General features: G+C 38.9%; 2 protein-coding genes and 1 long non-coding RNA gene across 6 annotated transcripts in view; 1 reads left to right on the top strand and 2 right to left on the bottom strand.

Moving 5' to 3' along the window:
* Positions 1 to 7,132: 7,132 nt before the first annotated feature.
* st8sia2 (ST8 alpha-N-acetyl-neuraminide alpha-2,8-sialyltransferase 2) lies at positions 7,133 to 14,210 on the bottom strand. Of its 2 annotated transcripts, XM_062461653.1 has the most exons (7): positions 13,747 to 14,210; positions 12,015 to 12,071; positions 11,477 to 11,620; positions 11,125 to 11,382; positions 9,553 to 9,846; positions 7,627 to 7,762; positions 7,133 to 7,525 (listed from the first exon to the last, which is right to left on the bottom strand). In XM_062461653.1, exons 1-7 carry the CDS (start codon positions 13,842 to 13,844, stop codon positions 7,490 to 7,492), a joined length of 1,023 nt encoding a protein of 340 aa, XP_062317637.1. In that variant the 5' UTR covers positions 13,845 to 14,210; the 3' UTR covers positions 7,133 to 7,489. The 2 variants fall into 2 exon arrangements, with proteins under 2 accessions (XP_062317637.1, XP_062317636.1); XM_062461652.1 differs by having other exon boundaries at positions 7,133 to 7,762.
* LOC134021140 (uncharacterized) lies at positions 7,954 to 11,426 on the top strand. The gene is made up of 4 exons (XR_009930479.1): positions 7,954 to 8,359; positions 9,087 to 9,125; positions 9,563 to 9,791; positions 11,107 to 11,426. It is a non-coding gene; the product is annotated as an uncharacterized LOC134021140 (long non-coding RNA).
* A 3,720-nt stretch (positions 14,211 to 17,930) lies between the features above and the next one.
* The window catches only part of slco3a1a (solute carrier organic anion transporter family member 3A1a), a 40,025-nt gene continuing 36,752 nt past the window's right edge, over positions 17,931 to 21,203 (bottom strand). Inside the window, exons 7-10 of one of the 3 annotated variants that reach the window (XM_062461641.1) lie at positions 21,013 to 21,181; positions 20,253 to 20,425; positions 20,095 to 20,159; positions 17,931 to 19,784 (exon numbers count right to left, since the gene is read on the bottom strand). In XM_062461641.1, the coding sequence (XP_062317625.1) occupies positions 19,408 to 19,784; positions 20,095 to 20,159; positions 20,253 to 20,425; positions 21,013 to 21,181 (784 nt within the window). In that variant the 3' untranslated portion in view covers positions 17,931 to 19,407. Of the gene's footprint in view, positions 19,785 to 20,094; positions 20,160 to 20,233; positions 20,426 to 21,012; positions 21,182 to 21,203 lie in introns of all 3 variants that reach the window. The other 2 variants (XM_062461642.1, XR_009930477.1) reach the window with 2 other exon arrangements.

Genomic DNA, 21,203 nt, shown 5'->3' with positions numbered 1-21,203 from the left:
AGTTAGTTAGAATCAAAGAGCTGAAAGGTAAATTGGACCTGGGTCGTGAAGAATTAACATAGGCCTATCCCGACAGCAAAACTGAAGGAGGCTGACTCAAGATTATGTATGAAAAAATAGACTCAGTAGTTCACCAGTCAACGACATGATTGTGCTAGAGCATCTGAAAGACAGCAAATCAGTTCTTTCAGAGGTTAGATTATACTACAACGTTTACGAGATTATATTTTTTTCTCACTGAATTGCATTTCACGATGCTCATACAATAGGCCACCCATTGAACAAACGTCTAAGGACCCACCGTATTGCCCTCCTCTATAACGTCAGGAACGGTGACTGCCAGATCTCTTCCGGTTGGACATAATCACCAACCCTGGTTGCGCGAAGCCTACTGGGGAAACATCACAGCAAATCCCGGTGCGCGTTGACTGCAAGGACAAGGAACTACGTCCGCGACCAGAGAAACCCGCAATAATTTGGAATGATTAAATACTGCGTATGAAAAAGGATATTGACAAACATTACTGGAAATATTTGTGAAATGTCTCATTCATCGTAGACTTTCACTACATGTCGCTGTAAAAGGAATGAAGGAGAGACTGTTCGGCAATCTAGGGAATATTACAGTTGCAGGATGGTGGCATACAATTTAGTTATCTCGTTCATCATTGCGGTTGTTTGGGAAGTTGTATGTGAACCACAAACACTACCTTCACCAGCAACGCATCTTAATTCAACATTATCCATCCACGAGGAGGATATGTCCAAGAATGGCACTAATACAACTACCGAATCACGAAAGTCATCAATCTTGACACATCTCCCTACATTGAAAAGTACTGTATTTTTGATCTGCGTATTAACAGCTGTTCTCATCACGTGCCTGGTCATCAAAGTGTGCAGGTAGGGTGACAGCCAGTACCAAAGGACAGACTCGTTTTAGGCTACTAATAACATACTAAAATAGATGTTATTGTAACATTATAGGTAGCCAATAATTGTACATAATCCAGTATGTGCGTCATTGGTGATTCTTCCGCGCTGTGTTTGATGCCTGGCAAATAGATGAGTTGGCTTTAGGTGTTTTCTTTAAACATCAACTTTTCAGTCAAAGCTTAAGTAGGATGTGTGAGGCTAAACTTGTGAAGCAGCAGTATTTTTGCGACTGATACACAATAGCATACATCAGATATTTTTGAAGCAGTATCCATAGAGTTGGACATTTATAGGCGACATATAGCCAGACAGTCTATCTACAAACCATGATGTACAACTAAGCACCCTTGGGTGAAGTCTTATTGTTTTAACTTTCTGTTGAACCATAGATCTGGAAGGAGAATCAGAAAAACACGAAAGTATGACATCATCACTACACCTGCAGAGCGAGTAGAGATGGCGCCCTTGAATGAGGAGAATGAAGATGAGGATGACTCTACCCTCTTTGATGTCAAATACAAGTAAAATAGTTACAGGAGTCAACTAGGGCTTAATATGAATTAGATGGCTCTCAACTGCATATACTTCTTAGATTTATTCTGATTATTGTTAATGTGCATCTGCCTTTTGTAGTATTGGTTAGTTGACACCACTAACCAAACAACATTATCCTGTCAAAGTTTGTCCAGTGCATTTTTTTTCTTCCTGTGAACAGGACCACTTTCTCTGTGGTATGCTCAATCATAATTCAAAACTCCTGTTTTGAAAAACATCCAATTTGAAAAACATAAGGACAAAATTAGAACGCAAGGACGTAACATTATCCATTCAAGTCAAGTTAAATAAAGAAAGAAAATTACAAGGTTACAATAATATTTTTGCCTAAAATGTTGTCATTAAAGGTTTTGTGCATGGAAAGCCCCACACATGCAATTATTAAATGTGGCTAGAGCAATGCTTACGCTTCCAATTTTAACGTGTATGAAGTAGATTTTATGCAGAGTTACCTGACTAATTGTTCAACAGGCTACAATAACAAGTATTAATGCCAATTACCACTGATCCAGCATGCACGCTTGCTGCAGCTCCTTGTCTATGCTTGTATTAGAAAGATTTTGCAAGAGCTGGAGTGTTGTCATTGGGGTTTTCCCTTCCGCCCTTTGAATTGTTCCTCAACACTAGTCCTATACTTCCTTTGAGGAAAAAGGGGCCTCCTGTTTACCTGGAATTTTACGCTTGCATGGACCACACATGTGCAGGCTCATTTCCACCCACACCCAAGTGAGAGCAGACTTTATGGCTGAAGATAGTATATACTCTTTTGAGAGAATAACATGCACATTAAGGCTCAATTTATCATAAATGTATGTATGTGGAACTCATATCGATTTATGTTGAACTAATATACACAGTTTTACATGATTTTATTCACAAATAGTAAAATCGTTTTATTCTGTACACCAGAAACAAATTTGCCTAATTCTAAAGGAAACTAAAGGCTACACAACTTGCAAATAGGATAGCTTTACTGTGCCAAGCATAACTACATTTTGTTGAAAACAGTATTGCAGTGTAAGAATTGATGAATTCTCCTTACACGGACCTTTTCTTTTCAGGTGAATATAAAAACGACATGAAGACAACTGGACATTTTGGTGACAATAACAAAACAAAAAAATATTTTCTACTCTATGGTCAAGAGGTTGTTTCACCAGTTCAATGGAAGTAATCTATATCATCCAACCTTGGATAACGATATGTATGCACACCACGGTTAACTGGTTTATAAAATCTTCAGCCTACAGATTGTTAATGACCATCTTTAAACACCATTCTGTACATTGAGACACTAGGCTAGAAAAATGAAACACTATTGTCTGAAAGTATTTCCCAAATAACCAAAATATCGAAAAAAATATTGATCCTGTGGTCTCATTTTGTAAAATGTAATTTCAGAATTGTATCATACTTTATGATGATGTTTTGTCACATCTACCGTAAGGACAGTATACCATTTGTTTTATTTTGTTAGTCATTACACCACCTTACAGGGTTATGGGTTATAGGATTGTATTGAACTATGTAGTCATTTGAGACTAGAACACAATTCAAATACCTATAGAATTAGAATTGCTGCTGCTGCTGTTGGAAATATTCTGACCCCACCCCTAACGCTTCTAGCAATTTCATTGTAATATAAGATTCCCCATTCCTAAACATAACAAAACATTTTAATAATAGTGTGTTATAAAGATATTCATATTTTGCACTCAATTATGAAATACTTATTTACCAGCTTGGTAAGTTATTCTTTTAATCTGTTTTTGAAGACCAAATGTCACCCACTAACCACTTAGTTGTGCCGATACTGTATACTGACTGATTCATTCTGTCCTCATTGGTGTATATTTCTTGTTGTACATGTGTTAGAGTTTCCTGTTTATGCTGCTAAGCTTATGTTTTATGTTCGTATGTGGGGCTCTCAAAGAAATCAGGTTGTAGTTTTAGTTTTGGAAATGTGTATATTTTTTTAAAGGAGATGTACTGTTGTTTTAGAGTGACAGATGTTTCATCTTTGACATTTAGATATTTACTTCGAATGGGTCAACTTTTTGCATTATCATGTTTTTTCTGTTATTTGGTGCCATCAAGCCCATGTAGGACAAAGTATGTTGTTTTTAATTCCCAAGGAACTAAAAAGATTCCACTCATGTCCTGAGTTAATGCTGTATCTTTAGAATCCTGGTATGCAGCGGATTCACACTGGGAATTGAAGACTCCCCTGTTTAGTCTCAGTGCAGAGCTTTTAGATACTTATGTCAAACATTTCAACAAATGGTGCACTGTGAAAGTTGTGTCGGAGTATATCAAGGTTTGGAGTCAGGTTCTAATATTGGAGGAGAAAAGAAATGTGGAAATTCTGCTTCTAAGTATGCAATGAGTAAGTTGTGTGATTCATTTTTTAATGATTTTGTTTAGATAAACCTGAGACATTTTCATAAAAAAAGGGATTGCCTTTTAAATGACAAAAACATCACATCAAATCAATTTACACTTCATGTAAATTCAAATCACTGAAAGATAGTCATGGGTTGTACTTACGTAACGTAATTATTATATTGATTAGTATGTTGATTATTTCTTCTTAAAAAAAGATTTAGCCCAAGTTTTCAATATACTGTTGTGTATTTTGTTTATATTTTGGCGGATTAATATAGCACCCTTATTTGTTCTGTTTTGTAATACAATGTTCTCTCACATTGATGATATTCTGATGAGAATGTGTTTCTAGTGCTGTATTTGGATGTATTTATAGTTCATATAGTTTTATAGTCTCATGTCTCACCATGTTTCTGAGAGGCTTTATTGAAATGTTTATTTGAAATGAATCAACTGGTTCAAGCAGTTTTTCCTCTTGTTGATGCAATTTCAAGATTGTCCTGCTACTGTAGCCTGTAGCTAATTATCTTCATCTCTGACCCTTCCAACTCCTATGGCTCCTAAGTCACAGTAATTCCATATCTGAATACCTTCATCAAAAAGACATTCAACATTATAGTATTGATAACCATCCATTGACTGGCTCCATGGTTGTCCAATTCAAGTAAAACATTAATAAAAGTAATCCCAACTCAACTGTTGTAACCTGTTTTCGGGTAATTTTCTTCCATCTCAAGACTTATTAATGTCCATATAAATGGTCTGATAAGTAACCTTTACATTGCTAAACTGTGACATGTACACTTGAACTCAGCCAGGAGATAGAGACAGACAACATTTCCCAAAGTGTTCCTCTCTTGTCATGTACATTAACGGTCTGCTTTGTATTAATTTCAGGTGGAGGGGAGTCAGGTGGCTGAGCGGTGAGGGAATCGGGCTAGTAATTTGAAGGTTGCCAGTTCGATTCCTGGCCGTGCCAACTGACGTTGTGTCCTTGGGCAAGGCACTTCACCCTACTTGCCTCGGGGGAATGTCCCTGTACTTACTGTAAGTCGCTCTGGACAAGAGCGTCTGCTAAATGACTAAATGTAAATGTAAATTTCACTTCAGACCCAGACTTAAATCATTACACACAAACTTCATTCTGTGGTAATAATGCAACCCAAGAGTAATATATTTGTGTATGGCATGTTTAAAATTAAATGTACTTAAGGATTTTGTATCAATCAAGATACAACGTCCGTCTCCAAGCACAGTACATTATATTGAGAAAGAACTAGACCTCTGAACAATAACATTATGACAGGGGCATATGTGAATATTTCTTTAGGATGTCCTATGAGTTGTGATCCCATGACAAATTCAAAGCAAAATAGTTTAGGGGTATTGGTCACAGACTTTCTATTTTAGCTAAACACACTTGCTTTTTAGAAAAAGTGCTTTGATTATGCCATCTGACATCTGCAGTATGTTACCTATTTTTAACTTAATTGGCAGCATAATAAGAGCAGCATGTACGTCAACAGGAGCATCTTGTCAAAACAACACTCTTTCACAGACAAATCACATGGCTAAGAGCACATGAGGGGCTGTTCATTTGACTGAAGTACTCTACAAATATTTCAAATATTTCTCATAAATGCAATTAAAATTTCCTCTGATAAAATTTTTACTCTTCCAAAACTCATATGATGTAAATATATTGACCAGCTTTTGAAAATAAAAATCTTCTACAAGTGAAATACAATTCTGCCGCACAGGTAGAAAAGCTAATCAAAATGGTAGCATTCTAACAACTAAAAAAGACACAAAACCAGTCGGTTTATCCTTTAACATTTTAATACATAACTTTGGCAGCAGCACTGTGGGATATGAGTTATAACTGATTACTTATTTTTTGCTTCCTGGATTGAGTAGGATTTTAACATTTCAAACAGTCTCATTCATAGTCCTTGGTATAAGAATGCTGTATATTATAATGAATCCATTTGCATCACCTTTGTTGTATTGTATGACTCCTTTTGTACCCTTCAAAATGACCAAATAATTCCTGACCATGGGGTGATTATTGGTCTATGCATAGTCCACTTGGGTATAACTCTCCCCCAAGATATCAAAATTAATTACCACATACAAGCTTATTAAAGGAAACTGACAATGTGACATGCAAGTTATATAAAACACTTATAAAGAGTATGAATTAGGTGACATGAGATGTTTGAATCCTAGGCAACTTGATCAGCAGAGAGTGCATGTTCTTTTAAAGAAAAGTAGACTGTCATAGCTACAGTGCTTTGAAAGATGTCAAAGCTATGTACAGGACAAAACATCTATAGCATTAGAACTATAAAGGTTATTCATATTATCTCTATTCTGAGACATTTCAGAAACGACATCACCATATAAAAAGTAACTTTTTGTTTTTAATAAATATTATGTCTAGTACATGAGGCCTCAGCAAATTTCAGACCTTCAACACCGTTTAGCGGTTCCGTTTTCTCAGTAGTAGAAATAACATTCAATTGAATATAGTTTTTAGTAGTACACCTAGTAGTACACCTACAATGGCTAATAAAAGACACATTCCACAGCAGATATTGTCTACTGTCCAGGCGACCAGTGTGCTGTTGGTGTGGGCTATGTCAACTCTACTATGTGATCAGCTGGGTGTGTTCCATGTAAGACTGAGTTTGAATAGTTCAGCCAGTTTGACAAGTCTCTACTGCCTCAGATTTCACTGCACTCAAGGTAAACTAATAATGTCAAGTATTTATCCTGGTTGACTGGAATCCTTGGCTCTCCAACAGAGTCCTCTAGTAAGGCAACTATTCGGCAGCACTTGGTGTGGTTTCTTACCTAATTTCTTTATATGGGCTTTAAGAGAAGTATAAAGTTTGATAATAGATCAAATAATTAGAGGATCAGACAACTACACAAACAGCACATTTCTAAGTGTTAATTTGACTACAGAAATGGCTATATAGCTCAATCTGGACCAACATGATATATACAATAAATTGGTAAAATTAACATTCCAGTTGTTAAATTAATAGGTAATCTATGTATAAGACTGGGATATCAGGTACTGGAGGCTGTTATCGGGAACTTGTAAGCTTTTTCACATGCAGTAGAACAATCTAATGAAACTAATTTAATTGATAACTATATTGAGAGTATATCATATCAGTATTCCAAAGGAAAGTGTTTGATGATTTTACCAGGAACTAGAAGTCAAAGGGTAAAGACCCCCAAAAAACTGCATGGTGTGGGCTGTTGTCCTTTATCATAGGCACCTATTTTTTGCAACTTGGTATCAATCAACTGCTATGTCAAAATCTCTCAACACTGGAGCGGCCTTTACAGCTCTCCTAAACACAGTTTTGTTGGAAATGGTGAAAGAATAATTTGTTCAATCATTTTATGAAGCTAAAAAGTTACATTATACATTATACACAGTAATAACTACAATTCACAGATTCACTGAAGTGCTGTTCAGAGTCACTTTCTTCTGAGACCAAAGAACATGATCAGTTAGACAGAATTTCCCCAAAAGCTGAGAGAACACCATCATGGTGACACTCCTTGTTGAGCTTTCTGCTGTTCCCTTCTTGCTTCACAAGCACCAGTGTGGAGCCTCAGCGCCCCCTGCCTGTGGAGAGTGTTCAGGGTCCTGAACTCTAGTGGCATGGTGTGTGGACTGGAGTGGGATGTGTACTCATAGGTAAGAGTGTCGTAGTAGTGGTACTTTACTGGTTTTCCATGTGGGTCACGAGCGAAGGGCCAGAAGCCATAGAGATGTATCTCTTCACAGAAACGAGTGGCCATAGTATACATCAGCAGACCAGTGGTTGGCCTCTTAATCTGGACATTGTTAGTCAGCCAATACCTGTTGACAAACAAAAAAAGACAAAACATTTTGTGAATATCGTCCCAATATTGAATTCTGGGATAAGGCTGGAATCTGACTCTTTGGTTTGATTTCAGAATCAGCTATCAATATTATTTGTTATATCTCAAGAAATATAAAAAAGCCAAATGGTGTCTTTAATAATGCACATGAATGACGCCCACGGCCGTGCCCCAGCCTTAGTTTGTCTGCCCTAGTCTTTCCCTGTGTTCTCTGTTTATTAATTCCACCTGTGTCTTGTTGATTGTCTTTCAGTGGTGTCTTTAGGTCTGTGGCGTTCACCTGTGTCTTGTTTGGTTTGGTGTATTTAGTCCTTGTCATTTGTTCAGTCTTGGTGAGTCGCTGTTTCATGTAGCGTGTTTCCTGTCAATTGGTTTCTTGTTGTCTATCCCTGTTTCTACGTTCTCCAAGGCCTTTTATTTTGTGAGTCCGGCATCTTCCATGTTTCTGCACAACCGTTACAAGGATACCAAGGAGACAGGCAATGCCCATCAATACAAGAACAACGAAAACACAAGTAAGGATTTAAAATGGACAGGGACACTGATAAGATATATTGGGACAATCAATAACAAGGTGAACACTTTATTGAAAGTATTTCATGCAAGGCATGTTTTACATCTCCATTTCATTACCCATATCTTTACCCTAACACTATTGGGCCACTATTGATCTACTTAATCAAACATGTAGAATATCATGTAACGCACACTATAATCACAGTTCACAGTTTGAAAAGACTGAATATTTGTTGTATTGTTCTGCCCAGCTATCAAGTAAAGCTGTGCATGGAATGCATATCTATTAGGAAGAACCCTCAAAATTCCCAATTCTACAATAGCAGCCCACTCTGTACATGTGCTGTCTGACATCAGACAGTTGACACATGCAGAGAGGAACCATATCTTGATAAGGGATGTGAAAGTCTAGGGCCAGCATTAAGTCCCATCTGGTGTCCTCAGTCACAGGCTCACAAATGGGACCCTGGAGACGGGCTGTTTGTGTTCTGGACAGACAAGAGGTCAGAGGTGGAGGCAAAGGTTGATCTATTTAAAGAGCCTCCAGCACTCAGAGATGCAGTGCCTCAGTAACCAATTCCTTTTCGAGAATGTATCACGCTGCACTGTAAAGGCCATAGAAATGCACTGCATTCCTGAGAGCATTGTGTGCTCACATTCCTAATGATTTAATTTGCTTTCAAAGAAATGATAAGCATACTGTATAGTTAACTGAAGGCTTATAGCATACAGCTAAGGCTGCCCCTGACTAACTGCCCTCTGTTTGCAAACCCCTTGCTGCCAAGGAAGCCACACGGTACTTACTTGGTCATCAACGGCATCTGGTGAGTAGCTTTAATGCTCTGTTTAAAAATAGAACCAGTGGATGCTGCTAGATTTAGAGCCTGTCAAGCCCTGGATTGTGGAGCTTACAGGTGTAGCCTACATAGATATCCAATGGAGCCATCGTTGTCAGAAGACAGTCAAGGCAGGATCAAGAAAACCAAAAGTATTTAATTCTCAAAAAACAGGAACAAAAAGGGTATACTCACGCACACGACACACACAAGACCAAACTAGACACAGGTGAAACAAAACTGCAAACCTGACGCAGACACTTAAGACACAGGTGCAGCTAAGGACAGAACAGGGAAACGCAAAGGCAGGGAAAAACCCTGAGCTCAAAACTAAACAATAACGGGGGTACGGCCCCGCTGTGACAATCGTTCTGAAATGTACATTGTGTCCCTGTGTAATTTTGCTGTGTCTTACCCTCTGACAGCATGCAGCAGACGCAGGGAGGGGAATGCAGTGCGCACATCCACAGTGTGCAGGAGAATGAGTCGGATAGCCCACTCCACACGCTTCTCTCCACCTTTGGCCATGAAGGCCGGAATCCACAGGACACTGCCACTGAGGCCCTTGAGCCTGTGCAGGAACCGCTCCCTACCATCCTCATCAGCCAGGTCCTGGAAGGCCCTCTGGACAACCGAGGGGTTCATGGTGACCAGGTGGGTGTGCAGCCCTACGTCCCCAGCAAACTCATCCACTGGGGCCAGGTTACATCTGTGGAGGAACAGACGACACAGACATCACACTCATGCTGCCACGTCTTGTGGGGCCAGCCTCTTGAGCACCACAGATCACTTGATACTCTTTTTTTCACTGAAACTGATGGATCCTGTAGCTTCCTGCTTTGCCAACGATTATCAACACCAGAAAGATCCAATGCAAAGGATATCACCCTTGTATCATTCATACGGTTGTTTTCTAACTCCATTGCTAAAGTTTTAAATTAGTTTCAGTTTTTTTTTATCCTTGTCTAATCATAAGCCCTAGGGATTTGATGAATGGGGCAAGGGATGGAAGGGGAGAACTACTGAATTTTTTCCCAGCCTATGCAAATTCCTAAGCTTCTTTTAATTCAGCACACCCAGCTAACTGCCTGGTCAGAGACATGTTGCCTTGACCGAACCTAGCCACACCTGTCCTTCACTTGTCTGCTGAGGTGATTCCCCATAGAAGCCCTATGGAATTTAGAAATTGGAGCGAATGTACATGGTCCAGAAACTCAAAAGAAAATTAGATCAATGTCACATTATCCATGCAGACGCGTGTGGTGTTGCACAATATCCTGGAGTGAACATGTGCAAACCAGAAGATCAATTACTGTTTTATATAAAGGGTAAAGTGTTTCCTAGGTTAGTCTGGACTGCAGAGGTCTTTCACCTTTTTTGGCAGCTAAACTACTAACTTTTAGCTGTTTTACCTCATTAACCAATAGGTGCACATGAGTCCATTATTGTGCATAGTTGCGTTTGACAAACCTGTGATAAGCAATAAATTACCCACTCAGAACCTCTTTTACTGACACACTATTACAGAATTGATGGATGTTTATACACATAATTCTGTCCTGATAAATGTCTCTCGGAGACCATGGACTACTGGTTTAACTCCAAGAAGCCCATTACGTTTGTGAAGGATTCCTGCTGCTTTTTCAAAATGTGCCCAGCAAGTTGCTCCAAGTGTTGCATCAGAAAGCCTTCCATAGTCTGAAGTAAAATGGCTCTGACGCCTGTCATAATGAAGGGTACATTTTTGGTATACTGGCACTACTCCAAAATGTAACTTGAAGGCAAGGCTTTGTAACTCAAGACTCTGCTTGTATTCTACATAAGAATCTCCTAAAACAAACCTTATTAGCCAAAAGAGCTTATTTTGGCACCAACGAATCCATGACTTAAAAGTAAACAGTGACAAATGTCACCAGCATACAAGGACCTGAAAACACTAAGCTGTGTCATCTCCTCTCTCATTCGACAGCTGGTGTGGAAACCTTACCTGATGACAAAGTCATGAGAGTCAATTTCTGGGCCGCAGCTGCTGTTCAGCAGGATTCCAGAATTCCCCACAATGGCACACCGATGGTGGTGCTGGTTCTTCATGGGGGACGCAGTGGGGAGCAGTTGGTATAGGTTCTCTGATATGTTTGTAGTGCTCTGTCGGTCGAACACATAGTGGATGACATCTCCTGGCTTCAGAGTGCCCTTCAGAATGGAGATATCCCTCTCGGGATCAAAGAATTTCAATATGTTTTTCCTAAAGAGGGGGGAATTAAATAAACCTGTGACTATGTTTCTCCAGTTTGGTTCAATTTGAGAATATTTTTTATTTAGGTGCAAAAATCTTGTACCTGATTATTCTTGAAAGGGTCTTGTTGAAGGTCCAGTTATCTAGAGAGAGCTTGGTTGTATTACTGCAGCTTGAAGGAGGAATACTGATGGTATCCTTGCTTTCACTGGCTAACGGTGTTGCGTTGATCTTCACTGCTGTAATTCTGAATTTTAACAAGGAAGAATTTGATTATGGATTGAAGCTTTGTGTGTCAAGATTCAAACCTGTGTCAAGGGAATGATTGTTGTGTGTGTTAACAACCCGGTGTTATCAACTATTCAAGGTCATAAAGGTTCCCAAAACCTCATAAGTTGTTTTTGTTTCTATGAAAACTATTAATTGGGTATTTATTAAAAGGTCTGTCTCCTGCCTTCAGGGTAAAACCCCAAGAAAAAGTCATGATACTGATACAGTATGTTCAGGTGCAACAGGCCTTGTAGTTATTTTACATGTCTGCATGTGCTAGTTTATTAGGGTGGCAAACGCTGGTAGAACTGAATTGATTCATACAAATCCCAGTCAATTCTGGAGGCCCTCATGGGGCAAAGGAAACTAACCTGTTGGGCTGGGGTATGCTGCTGGGCCAGTAGAATTTTCTTGAACCTCCAATGTTCCTTGACCAAAAAATAATTATAGCCATCATCAAGAATGATGTATTACATTACTGTCAGATGAACAGATTGATTTAGAAAATAGTGAAAAGTGCACTAGGTGTTTACTAGAATACCAGGCACCACATAATTCAAGCACTTGGAACCAAGGACCTGACACAAAAACAGAATTGCCTTTACAAAATGTAAATCTTTAAAGCATGTGGTGAAGGCTTGTTTCCCCATAACAGAGGGGCATCTTGCCATATCCCTCAAACTAATGCTGTGAATCTAAATGAGTATAACCCCTGGAAAAATACATCAGATGGGAAATGAGCAACTGTTCCGTATGCACAACATTTATTGGGTATTTATCAAGTTAATTGCTATTCATAATATAACATCTGTAGTAGCAGTGCACTTTGGAGCACCTCCCCAATACCTCCCTACTCTTTCAACCTGTTTGATAACCTTTGTTGCCACACTATAACTGTGCATCATACATCCGACCTTTAACATTAAGTCAAGTCAATACCAAGCAAGAGAGTTTCTTTCTTATTTAAATTCCAGCACAAAATCCACTAGGTAGGATACACAGTGTGATAAGAGGTTCTCAAATTAAGTGCAAAAAAGACAAATGAGTCACGTCAAATTGTGTCCTGCCCAAGAAATTCCAGTGAAAATACTAATGTGCCAGCAGACAATGAGCCAACAGATTTCATGTGTTTCATTGAGTGCCAGTCCTGTAATATGTAGAGAACAACCTAAGACTACTTTATTATCTCTCGTTTCTGTGGAAAAAAAAATAAAAAAAATAGTAATAGTAACAATGTATATTTACATAACTACATGTGAAAATTGTATTGCAATGCAAGGCCTCTTTTCAAGACAGCCTACCAAACAAGTTTTTGCAGGGTCTACAAGTTGAAAACTTGATATCAAACTGAAAGTGCTGTCCATGTGCAAAATAAAATTAGATTGTCTTCTGCAGGGTACCATTATGGCTGGGTAAAGGAAATGTGTTACTTGTTTCTCCAGTCTGTTGATCTCAACAAATCAAACAGTTATCTCCTGTCTGCACAGCCAACCACAGAACAACCTACCATGACACGAATTAAGCAGAAGTGCAAACACACATGGAGTGTGGAACCAAACTGGAGATTCATCTTACACAAATCTCAGAGGGGCTCTGCTGTTCTTGATGATGAACAATTGATTCAAGGTTTGGGTCTGGGGAGAAAATGGCTTCCAGTTCTTGGCTAGATTGTAATTCATCAAACAATATACTATGTTAATCTACGTCTTTGGAGGTTAAAGTAACTTTTATTCTGGTGTGCATTTATAATTAGTAGATCCTGATAGCCAAAAGAACCACGTATCTGAACTCTCTCTCTCTCACACACACACACACACACACACACACACACACACACACACACACACACACACACACACACACACTCACTCTTAATATTGCAATATCCAAACTATATTAAACCTTTAGCTGTAGTATATGAAATATACACTAACATTATTCAATCATACAGCCTAAAGGCAAATGTTAGAAAGTGAACCAATTATTCATGAAAATGCAGAAGTCACCAAGGAACCTTTACATCAAGTGATATCAAACATTGGAATTTAAAGCGTGCAAAACGTTATGCATGGTGAAATGCATTTTCTCAGCATGGCTACTTACGCAATTTCTTCCTCCAATTCAGAAATATCCGCGAAGATTAAAAACAATACCAGCAAAGATACAATTCCGAACATCAATGTGCGATATTCTAACAGCATGGCTGTTTTTCAGAACTACCTGCAGCTAATAGTTCAAGCTATTCTATAGCTTCACTCTGAGGACTACGAGTCGATGGCACATCTTTGAGCTACTATCAATCGCCGACGCGTTTATTATCGTATTCAACAATATCTTGGTCAACGAACATATCATTTGGTCTCAATGCCCCATTCCTCTTTGTCCCTCCAGCCGCGACACTGTTCCGGTTCGCACCTCTATTCCCCAGTCAAACTTTCAAAGCTAGTGCCTGACCATCTACATTGACATTGTCGTGGAAGCAGCAGCCTATGTTGAAGAATTGGATTTTAAAGCTACAGCACTTCAAATCTGTTCCTCACAGCTCTCCTTCTTCTGATCTGCAACAATGGACATGGGCATTGATAGTGTTTAAGATCGCATCTGGATAGCATGTTTCCTTAAACCTAGATCACCGCGGTGTAAATAGAAATGTAATAAAAATCTATTGAGGCTATGGATTGTATATTTTATTAATTAATTTAAATTCACGTTGCTGGATTTACAATGTTGTTTGCTCAAATTAACTGACTGAAATTATATGTAATTTCCTTGTTCTGACAAAAAGGTTTAATTAAAAAAATGAATGACATTCCTGATCCAAACCTGATTGAGTCCAATCAGGTTTTTGCTCCAGTGTTCCAACTACAACTTTTTTTTTTACATGAAACCTTGCAGTATTCTACAGCACAGTTCACTTTCAATAGGCATGCTGAATCTGTGCAAATTTAATTTGTCAGATTGTTGGATGAGAGATTGACGATCTTAGAAGATCATGAAGTTCTGCTAGTATATGCTGCTTCTTGACAGGTGCTAAATTAGATATTTATGTATATTTTACATAAGGTTGCATGTTATACCAGTGATACTCATGCAGACAATGGCATGACAATACATCTCCATTGTGAATTAGAAAGTATTGGACGAATCTATGTAAAATTACCATTCTGAGGGTACATGGGTGACACTAGAAATAAAAAATACTATTGCAGTTTCAATAACTGTAAATCAATCATTCTCATGTGAGCCACATAGGCGCATGTGTTCCTTAAGAATTGTTTGTTTCTGTTTGTTTCAGTTTGTGTTAACAAACAGAACAACCTAAGACTACTTTATTATCTCTCGTTTCTGTGGAAAAAATATATATTTTGTAATAGTAACAATGTATATTTACAACAACTACATGTGAAAATTGTATTGCAATGTAAGGCCACTTTTCAAGACAGCCTACCAAACAAGTTTTTGCAGGGTCTACAAGGGTCTCCCTTCAGGAGCAAAATCACAAGCTGGACAAATCAAGAGAGGATGGACAAATCAGTTGACGTGTGGAAACATTCAAAACAATGCTTGAGAGAGATTACGATACTGTATGGATATAGGAAAAATACTTCATAAACTTCCCCAGAAATGCCAATTCACAAGTTATTTGGTAGGTGGGTAATTTCCCAAACTTCAGCTGATTCTACCACTGTGATGACTCCTGTGATGATTCCCATCCTGATTAAATATGTTAATTTGTCTCATCATTTCAGCTAACATGTTCCTGCAACATTTATTTTGACGAAACATTGGGTGAACATCAACTCAAGGTCTCAAATAACTTTTAAGAATGTACTTAGTATTTTATAGACCACTACCAGTACATTACCAGTAGTAAAGGTAGTCAGTTCAATATATTGATGGAAAACACCTCTATAGAATGTTGCCCTTGAGGAATGGTGAATTCATGAATGGGTTATTTAGACAGCAGAAAGAATTTGCCATCAAGCGAATATTCAAAGTTCTGCTTTAGAATTTCACGTCCTCATTGTACATTGATGAACACATTTTACTCATTTATACAGAATCCTGCAAGTGTACTCTGTATTCCAAGTAGGTTTCTTAAGCAATGGTTTGTCAATATTTGACTAGAGATGCCCTTCAAAGCACATCTGCTTTCACAAGAGCCATATATTGCACATGTATCATGTATCATGTGCCTAAAATCTCAAGGTTATCAGTACTTCTACTTGCTCTGTTGTGCTTTAAATCAACAAATCCTATATTATAAGGGATATCTCAAAGTTGTGGCCTTTCTACAGTGAGAAGTAACACGCTTGCACCTTCCTCTAAATGTCAGCAAACTGTTCTCTGGAAGCAGTGTACTGTTTATTGAAATGTGTGCTCGCAAACAGGGGGCATGGTAATAGAAAGCTATATAATATCCATAATGTTTTCTATTGTAAGTATTCTATTGTTGATTGTCAATGTGATGCCCAATGTGATATAAAAAATATGGGTATTGTTGTGATAGAGCTGTTTGTGGCTTGTGCCTTACCATAGTTTTTTTAAATGTTGTCTTGTGTTGAAGAATAGTAATTGTGTTTAAAGGCTAGGGTGTGATTAGCATGCTGAGTGAGGCACGTGTCTAAGTGTGTCGTTGTAATAAAGGTGCCTGGGATGCTGGAAGTTATATAATTAGCATTCAGTTTATGTCCTTTGTGGAGGAAACTCATTGTGTTGGCTGACATTAGTGTCTAGCTTAAACCCACTCGGACAATGCATAAAGAAATGGAGCAAGAGCTCTACAATAATTTCGTATATATATTTTTTTAGTTTGGTTAAAGTTTACATGCAATTGAACATCAGTATTTAGCCATCAGCCATGGTAACAAAGTAATGGATATGAGTACCAGCGTAAAAGCTTTCCACTGCACTTGGAGCTCTGACATAGCACAACTGTGGCACAATCTCACACTGCACACCTGTAAAACAAATGAAATGTAGTATTCATCAATCACTTAAAATGAAGGGGTCATTTGGACACATGTCAAATGCACATTGACAGTACAACTTTTGTGTTGTTTGTTTTAATACAATGTTTTATCTGTGGTATGTGGTTTGAAAAATTAAGGTAACATTTCTTATGGTTTGAACTCATTAAGGTCCCAGTATTATGCAATTGACTGGACCTAAGGGAAGCTTTCTGCCTCAGTACATGCAGTGGCACCATTTTGATTTACTTGTAATGCGTTTTCACATACTGGAATCACAGGGATCTAGAGAAACTAGCCTCTGCAATGTATTCCCAAATTTATTGTGGGTTATGTGAAACATTAACCAAGCAACTTATGGAAGCAGAGCAGATGCAATGTGAAGATTACACACGCTCACACAAACAGACACACACACAAATCTTCCTCAGCAATCACACTAAAATTACTTCTGTATAAAATACCAAGCAAAAATGTTTCCTGCTTTGAAAAGTTGTGCAAACCTTGAAGCTTTGCGAAAGGTTGACATGAATCCTGTCCTTATCTACCATGTGGTCAAATTGCTCTGAGGGCTTCAGTGATTAGCTGAAGGCCTCTTCTCAAACTGCTGCACTCACTCCCCCTCCAGCGTTAGCCCAGTTCATCTGTCATGGCTAAGAAGATAATCTAATCCATATCAAGGGGAACCCTAATCTACTTTGCAAGCATACAAGATGAAAGCAGTGTGGCTGTCCACTGTGATTTTCAGAGAAAATTCAGAATCAAGTACAAAGTACCAAGACATCACAGCATGCGGACAAACGTCTGTAGGCACAACAGAAATGCATTTGGGGTCTGCAGTGATGTAGAAATAGAATCCTAATAAGGGAACCATGGCACAGACAGCTACAGTATCAATCAGTGAGTGAAGACCTTCTTTAGATCTAAAGCATTTTTAAGTATTGACTCATCATTGATAACTGGACTGACAGCAAAAAAATAGACCTACTACACTACTACCAAAGTAACCAAAATATGACATAATCATGGCAGCAAAAACTGGCCTCTTTGTGCACTGTGCTTGTGTTCAAATCAAATTTTGAATTTGAAGTATCGATTTGTTTATATCTATTTGTATAGCTCACTAGACTATGTAGCACGTCAGTTAAGATGACAGAAGAGATCATTTAGGTCTTTTTAGGTTTGTTTGCTTGGTCTGAGTTGTAAAGATAAATACATTGTATCGCAGAATGCAGGCAGCACAAGCTGAGATGCACGCTGCATAAAAGTAAGACAGACTGTCTGAAAGAATAAATCCAAAACACCTCAAGAGACAGGTTGATTTTCTGAAAAATAATTTATTTCCAGAGTAAAATAAATGATATCTTGCCATACAAAAAAGTGTAAGAAAAGTGACAATGCCAAAAACCTTATCTGCAGAGACTTTGATTAGTAACACAATAAGTCATACAGTATGTGCCCACACAAATTGAAGAGGTTTAAATAGTAGGGGTAATAAAATATGTGTTTTGTATTTAGCGGGATATCAACCTATTTTCCACGAACTATTCACCTCCTGTACCATTTTTTGCAACTTTACATGCAGATTTTGCATGCCTAATAACACATTTTCTTTTGCCTTATGCTTATTTTTCTTTTATATTATTTATTTATTACCCCAATTTAATCGCAACATGTATAGCAAAACATTTTTGTTTTAATAAATCTTCTTTTATACTCTCAGTACAGTATTTCTATATATATTTAGAAACTACCAAAAACAAATATATTAATTGTAATCTCGTTTTGCTTGAATATGTAATCAAAACACATAAAAAGACTTTCAGTACTTTCCAATACTTGCTTTCTACAAGGTGCAAAATACCAAATCCGAGATAAATAAAAAAAATATCTGAATAATCCCTCATATTAAGACATATTAGGGTTAAATATAGTCAGCAAATCTGAAAATCAAGAACATAAAGACCCTATCGAACTGAATCTGACAAATAATAAACCGATAGATGGTGGTTTTGGATATGACTCAAGTTAATCAAAAAATACAGAGTTCTAGCAAGAGGGCAGCTTCTGAACAGTGTATGCTGTTAATAACAATAAACACCATTCTACTGACTACCACTTGACTTGATTCTGACATTAAAAGCACATAGTAGGCGGCTACTTTAAAACATTCTCTACTCTCCACTTTACAGTACATGAGGCTCTGTTTCCCTCTCAATAAATAGCAAAGAACGCAATGCAGAATGACATATCTCTCGATTTGTAAACTCTTGGCAACTATCAGGTATTTTCAATAGTTTTTAAACTATGTAATCTCTTTTCAAGAGAGAAAGCTGTCATACATACAACACACTGAATTGATTTGACTGACAGGAACATTTTATGTCAGGTAATGGACTGGATCCATTACAGAGTTGAGAAATATGGCAACTACAACAGTAGCATTATATTGACAAACTAATGCTCCTATGGCCTATGGTAACTGATAGCTCCTAACTAGAAGCTTTGGACTGAGCCAGATGAAACCTGTGTTCTTCCAACAATCACAACAGAATTTACTGACACTGGACAACACCTTGCTGACAAGCGACTGTCTCAACTATCAAAATGGACCCCTAAAAAGTTACAGAGGATGTGAAGCAGAAAGCAGCAACAGTCTTTCAAGGCCCTGACTTGGGCCCCAGGATTATCTTTATTGGAAGAGAAAAGTTTATCCTAACAACAGAAGACAGAGGACGATCTCCTGATGGAATTCCAAGTAGATCCTCAGGTCCTCCTCATCTTGGGACAAAATCTATAAAACGGACTCCATATTTTCGCACCACTCATGGTCTTCTAGGTTGTATATAAACTTTGTCCGGCTGTCTGGGTTCTGACTTCCATCCTTCCCCATGTTGTCAAGGGTGTGCCCAGAAGGGAAGAGTTCAGTTGGGGACAAGTGACCCTCATTACTTTTGATGTATTTCTTATAGTTCCTGCGTAAACAGTACCAGGTGGTGGTGTACAGGAGGAAGGCTATTCCCTTGAGAATGATGGCCAGGCTCACATAAAGATGCCTGTAAGCTACATTGTCATACAGCAGGCAGGCACCCTTAACCCCGCACTCTGTACTCCAGAAAAGGCATGTTGAGTCGATTCCAGCACCAAAGATCAGGGGAGGAGGGATGAATCCTGCAAAACAAGTGTGAGGGGGATATTCAAATGTCAACACATGCTCTTCAACTCCGTAGGTGAATGAACCAATGTTGTTTCTCACATCTGTGCTAGTCAGCGAAGAATAAGACAGAGTAAGAAGAACAATCAAATAAAATAAATCAAGCACATCTTAAAACATTTTTTAAAAACTGGTATAAAGCTTAAATACAGGAGACCCAAAAGAATTGGAATCATTGAAAGGTACCCCAAAAAGTAACACATCGTCTTGTTTTGAACATCATATAAAAATGTGGGGTGTATAAGGGAGGTTCAGATCATGTCTTACCTATGAGTCGCAGCAAGAGAAACAGAACTCCAAGAGCATAGGATTTAAGCTCAGGGCTCACAGTCCTGAGGGGGAACAAACAGAGGAATGTCAGCATGTTTTCACTACACCACAGGTTGCTTCTCATGCACGCACACACAGGACTGAGGGTTTGGTACCGGATCAAGATGATGACAGAGGGTGTCTGGGCCATGGCTCCAATCATGCTGCAGGCACAGATGACACACAGGAAGATGAGGAAGGCCTCCTGGCAGCCAGGGCTGGGGCACTTCCCTGGGACTGCCGTGGCAAACTCACTGTCGCTGGATATACACGAGCAGCCGGTCCGATTCTAAACACAGCAACAAAGCTAGATCACACTGGAGTTTGCTTTAGCGAGGAGCAGTAAAAGTTCCTGCATCGTTCTTCCTGGCGTGGGTTGTGTAGTGTTGATGTAAACATCCATCTGTAGAAAGGTCAGTGCTCTGACTGATGGCAAGGCTGAGATAATAACTGTGATTCACACACACGAGGCGGGCAAGGACGTTCGCTGGATGGGATTTGAATGAAGAGAACATTCGCCTGGAAACTAGCGTCTGTTCCACGGGGGAGAAATACCTGCCTGGACTTACAAGCCATAAAATAGCCGAATAAGGCCCCTGAAGGATGTTTTTGAACCTGTGACAGGACATGAATGAAGCCACTTAGTTTTAATGAAAGGTAATTTAAGTGATACATAGCTGTGCAAGAATACAATCTATTCACTGTATTAGTTTCAGCCAGACCACTGTATTTTGTATTTATTATAGTGACTCTGTCCCCAAGAAGGCTGCTGGCCTGGTTACAGACCACAGCATATGGACTGTGCTAAATGGCTATCTATCACAGGGCACAGTGTGAATGGGGCTGGGGGGGGGGTCTGCCTGCCAGGGTAATGACCTGAGTGAGGGGGGGCGGGGTGCCTGTGCTCACTGATCTGTTGCAGCCGGCGAAGCAGGAGGACAGATAGGTGACGCCGTTGGAGCCACAAACTGGACTGACAGACGACGTGAAGCAGTTACAGTGACTGATGCAGGCCGCCTCAGGCTTCTGGCCTACGCGCAGGGTCCTGGAGTGAAAGAAGGAGGGGA

Source organism: Osmerus eperlanus, chromosome 5 (genome assembly GCF_963692335.1).
Source record: "Osmerus eperlanus chromosome 5, fOsmEpe2.1, whole genome shotgun sequence".
In the NCBI taxonomy this organism is placed as follows: domain Eukaryota; kingdom Metazoa; phylum Chordata; class Actinopteri; order Osmeriformes; family Osmeridae; genus Osmerus; species Osmerus eperlanus.
Note: the sequence above shows the minus strand (reverse complement) of the source record. Positions and strands in the feature narration are given on the sequence as shown.

Coding starts and splice junctions, on each gene's coding strand:
- st8sia2 (XM_062461652.1), bottom strand. CDS start 13,844: ATGCTGTTAGAATATCGCACATTGATGTTCGGAATTGTATCTTTGCTG. Junction 11,383..11,476: donor ACCCTTTCAAGAATAATCAG/GTACAAGATTTT, acceptor CCCCCTCTTTAG/GAAAAACATATTGAAATTCT. Junction 7,763..9,552: donor CTGCTGCATGCTGTCAGAGG/GTAAGACACAGC, acceptor GTTTGTCAACAG/GTATTGGCTGACTAACAATG.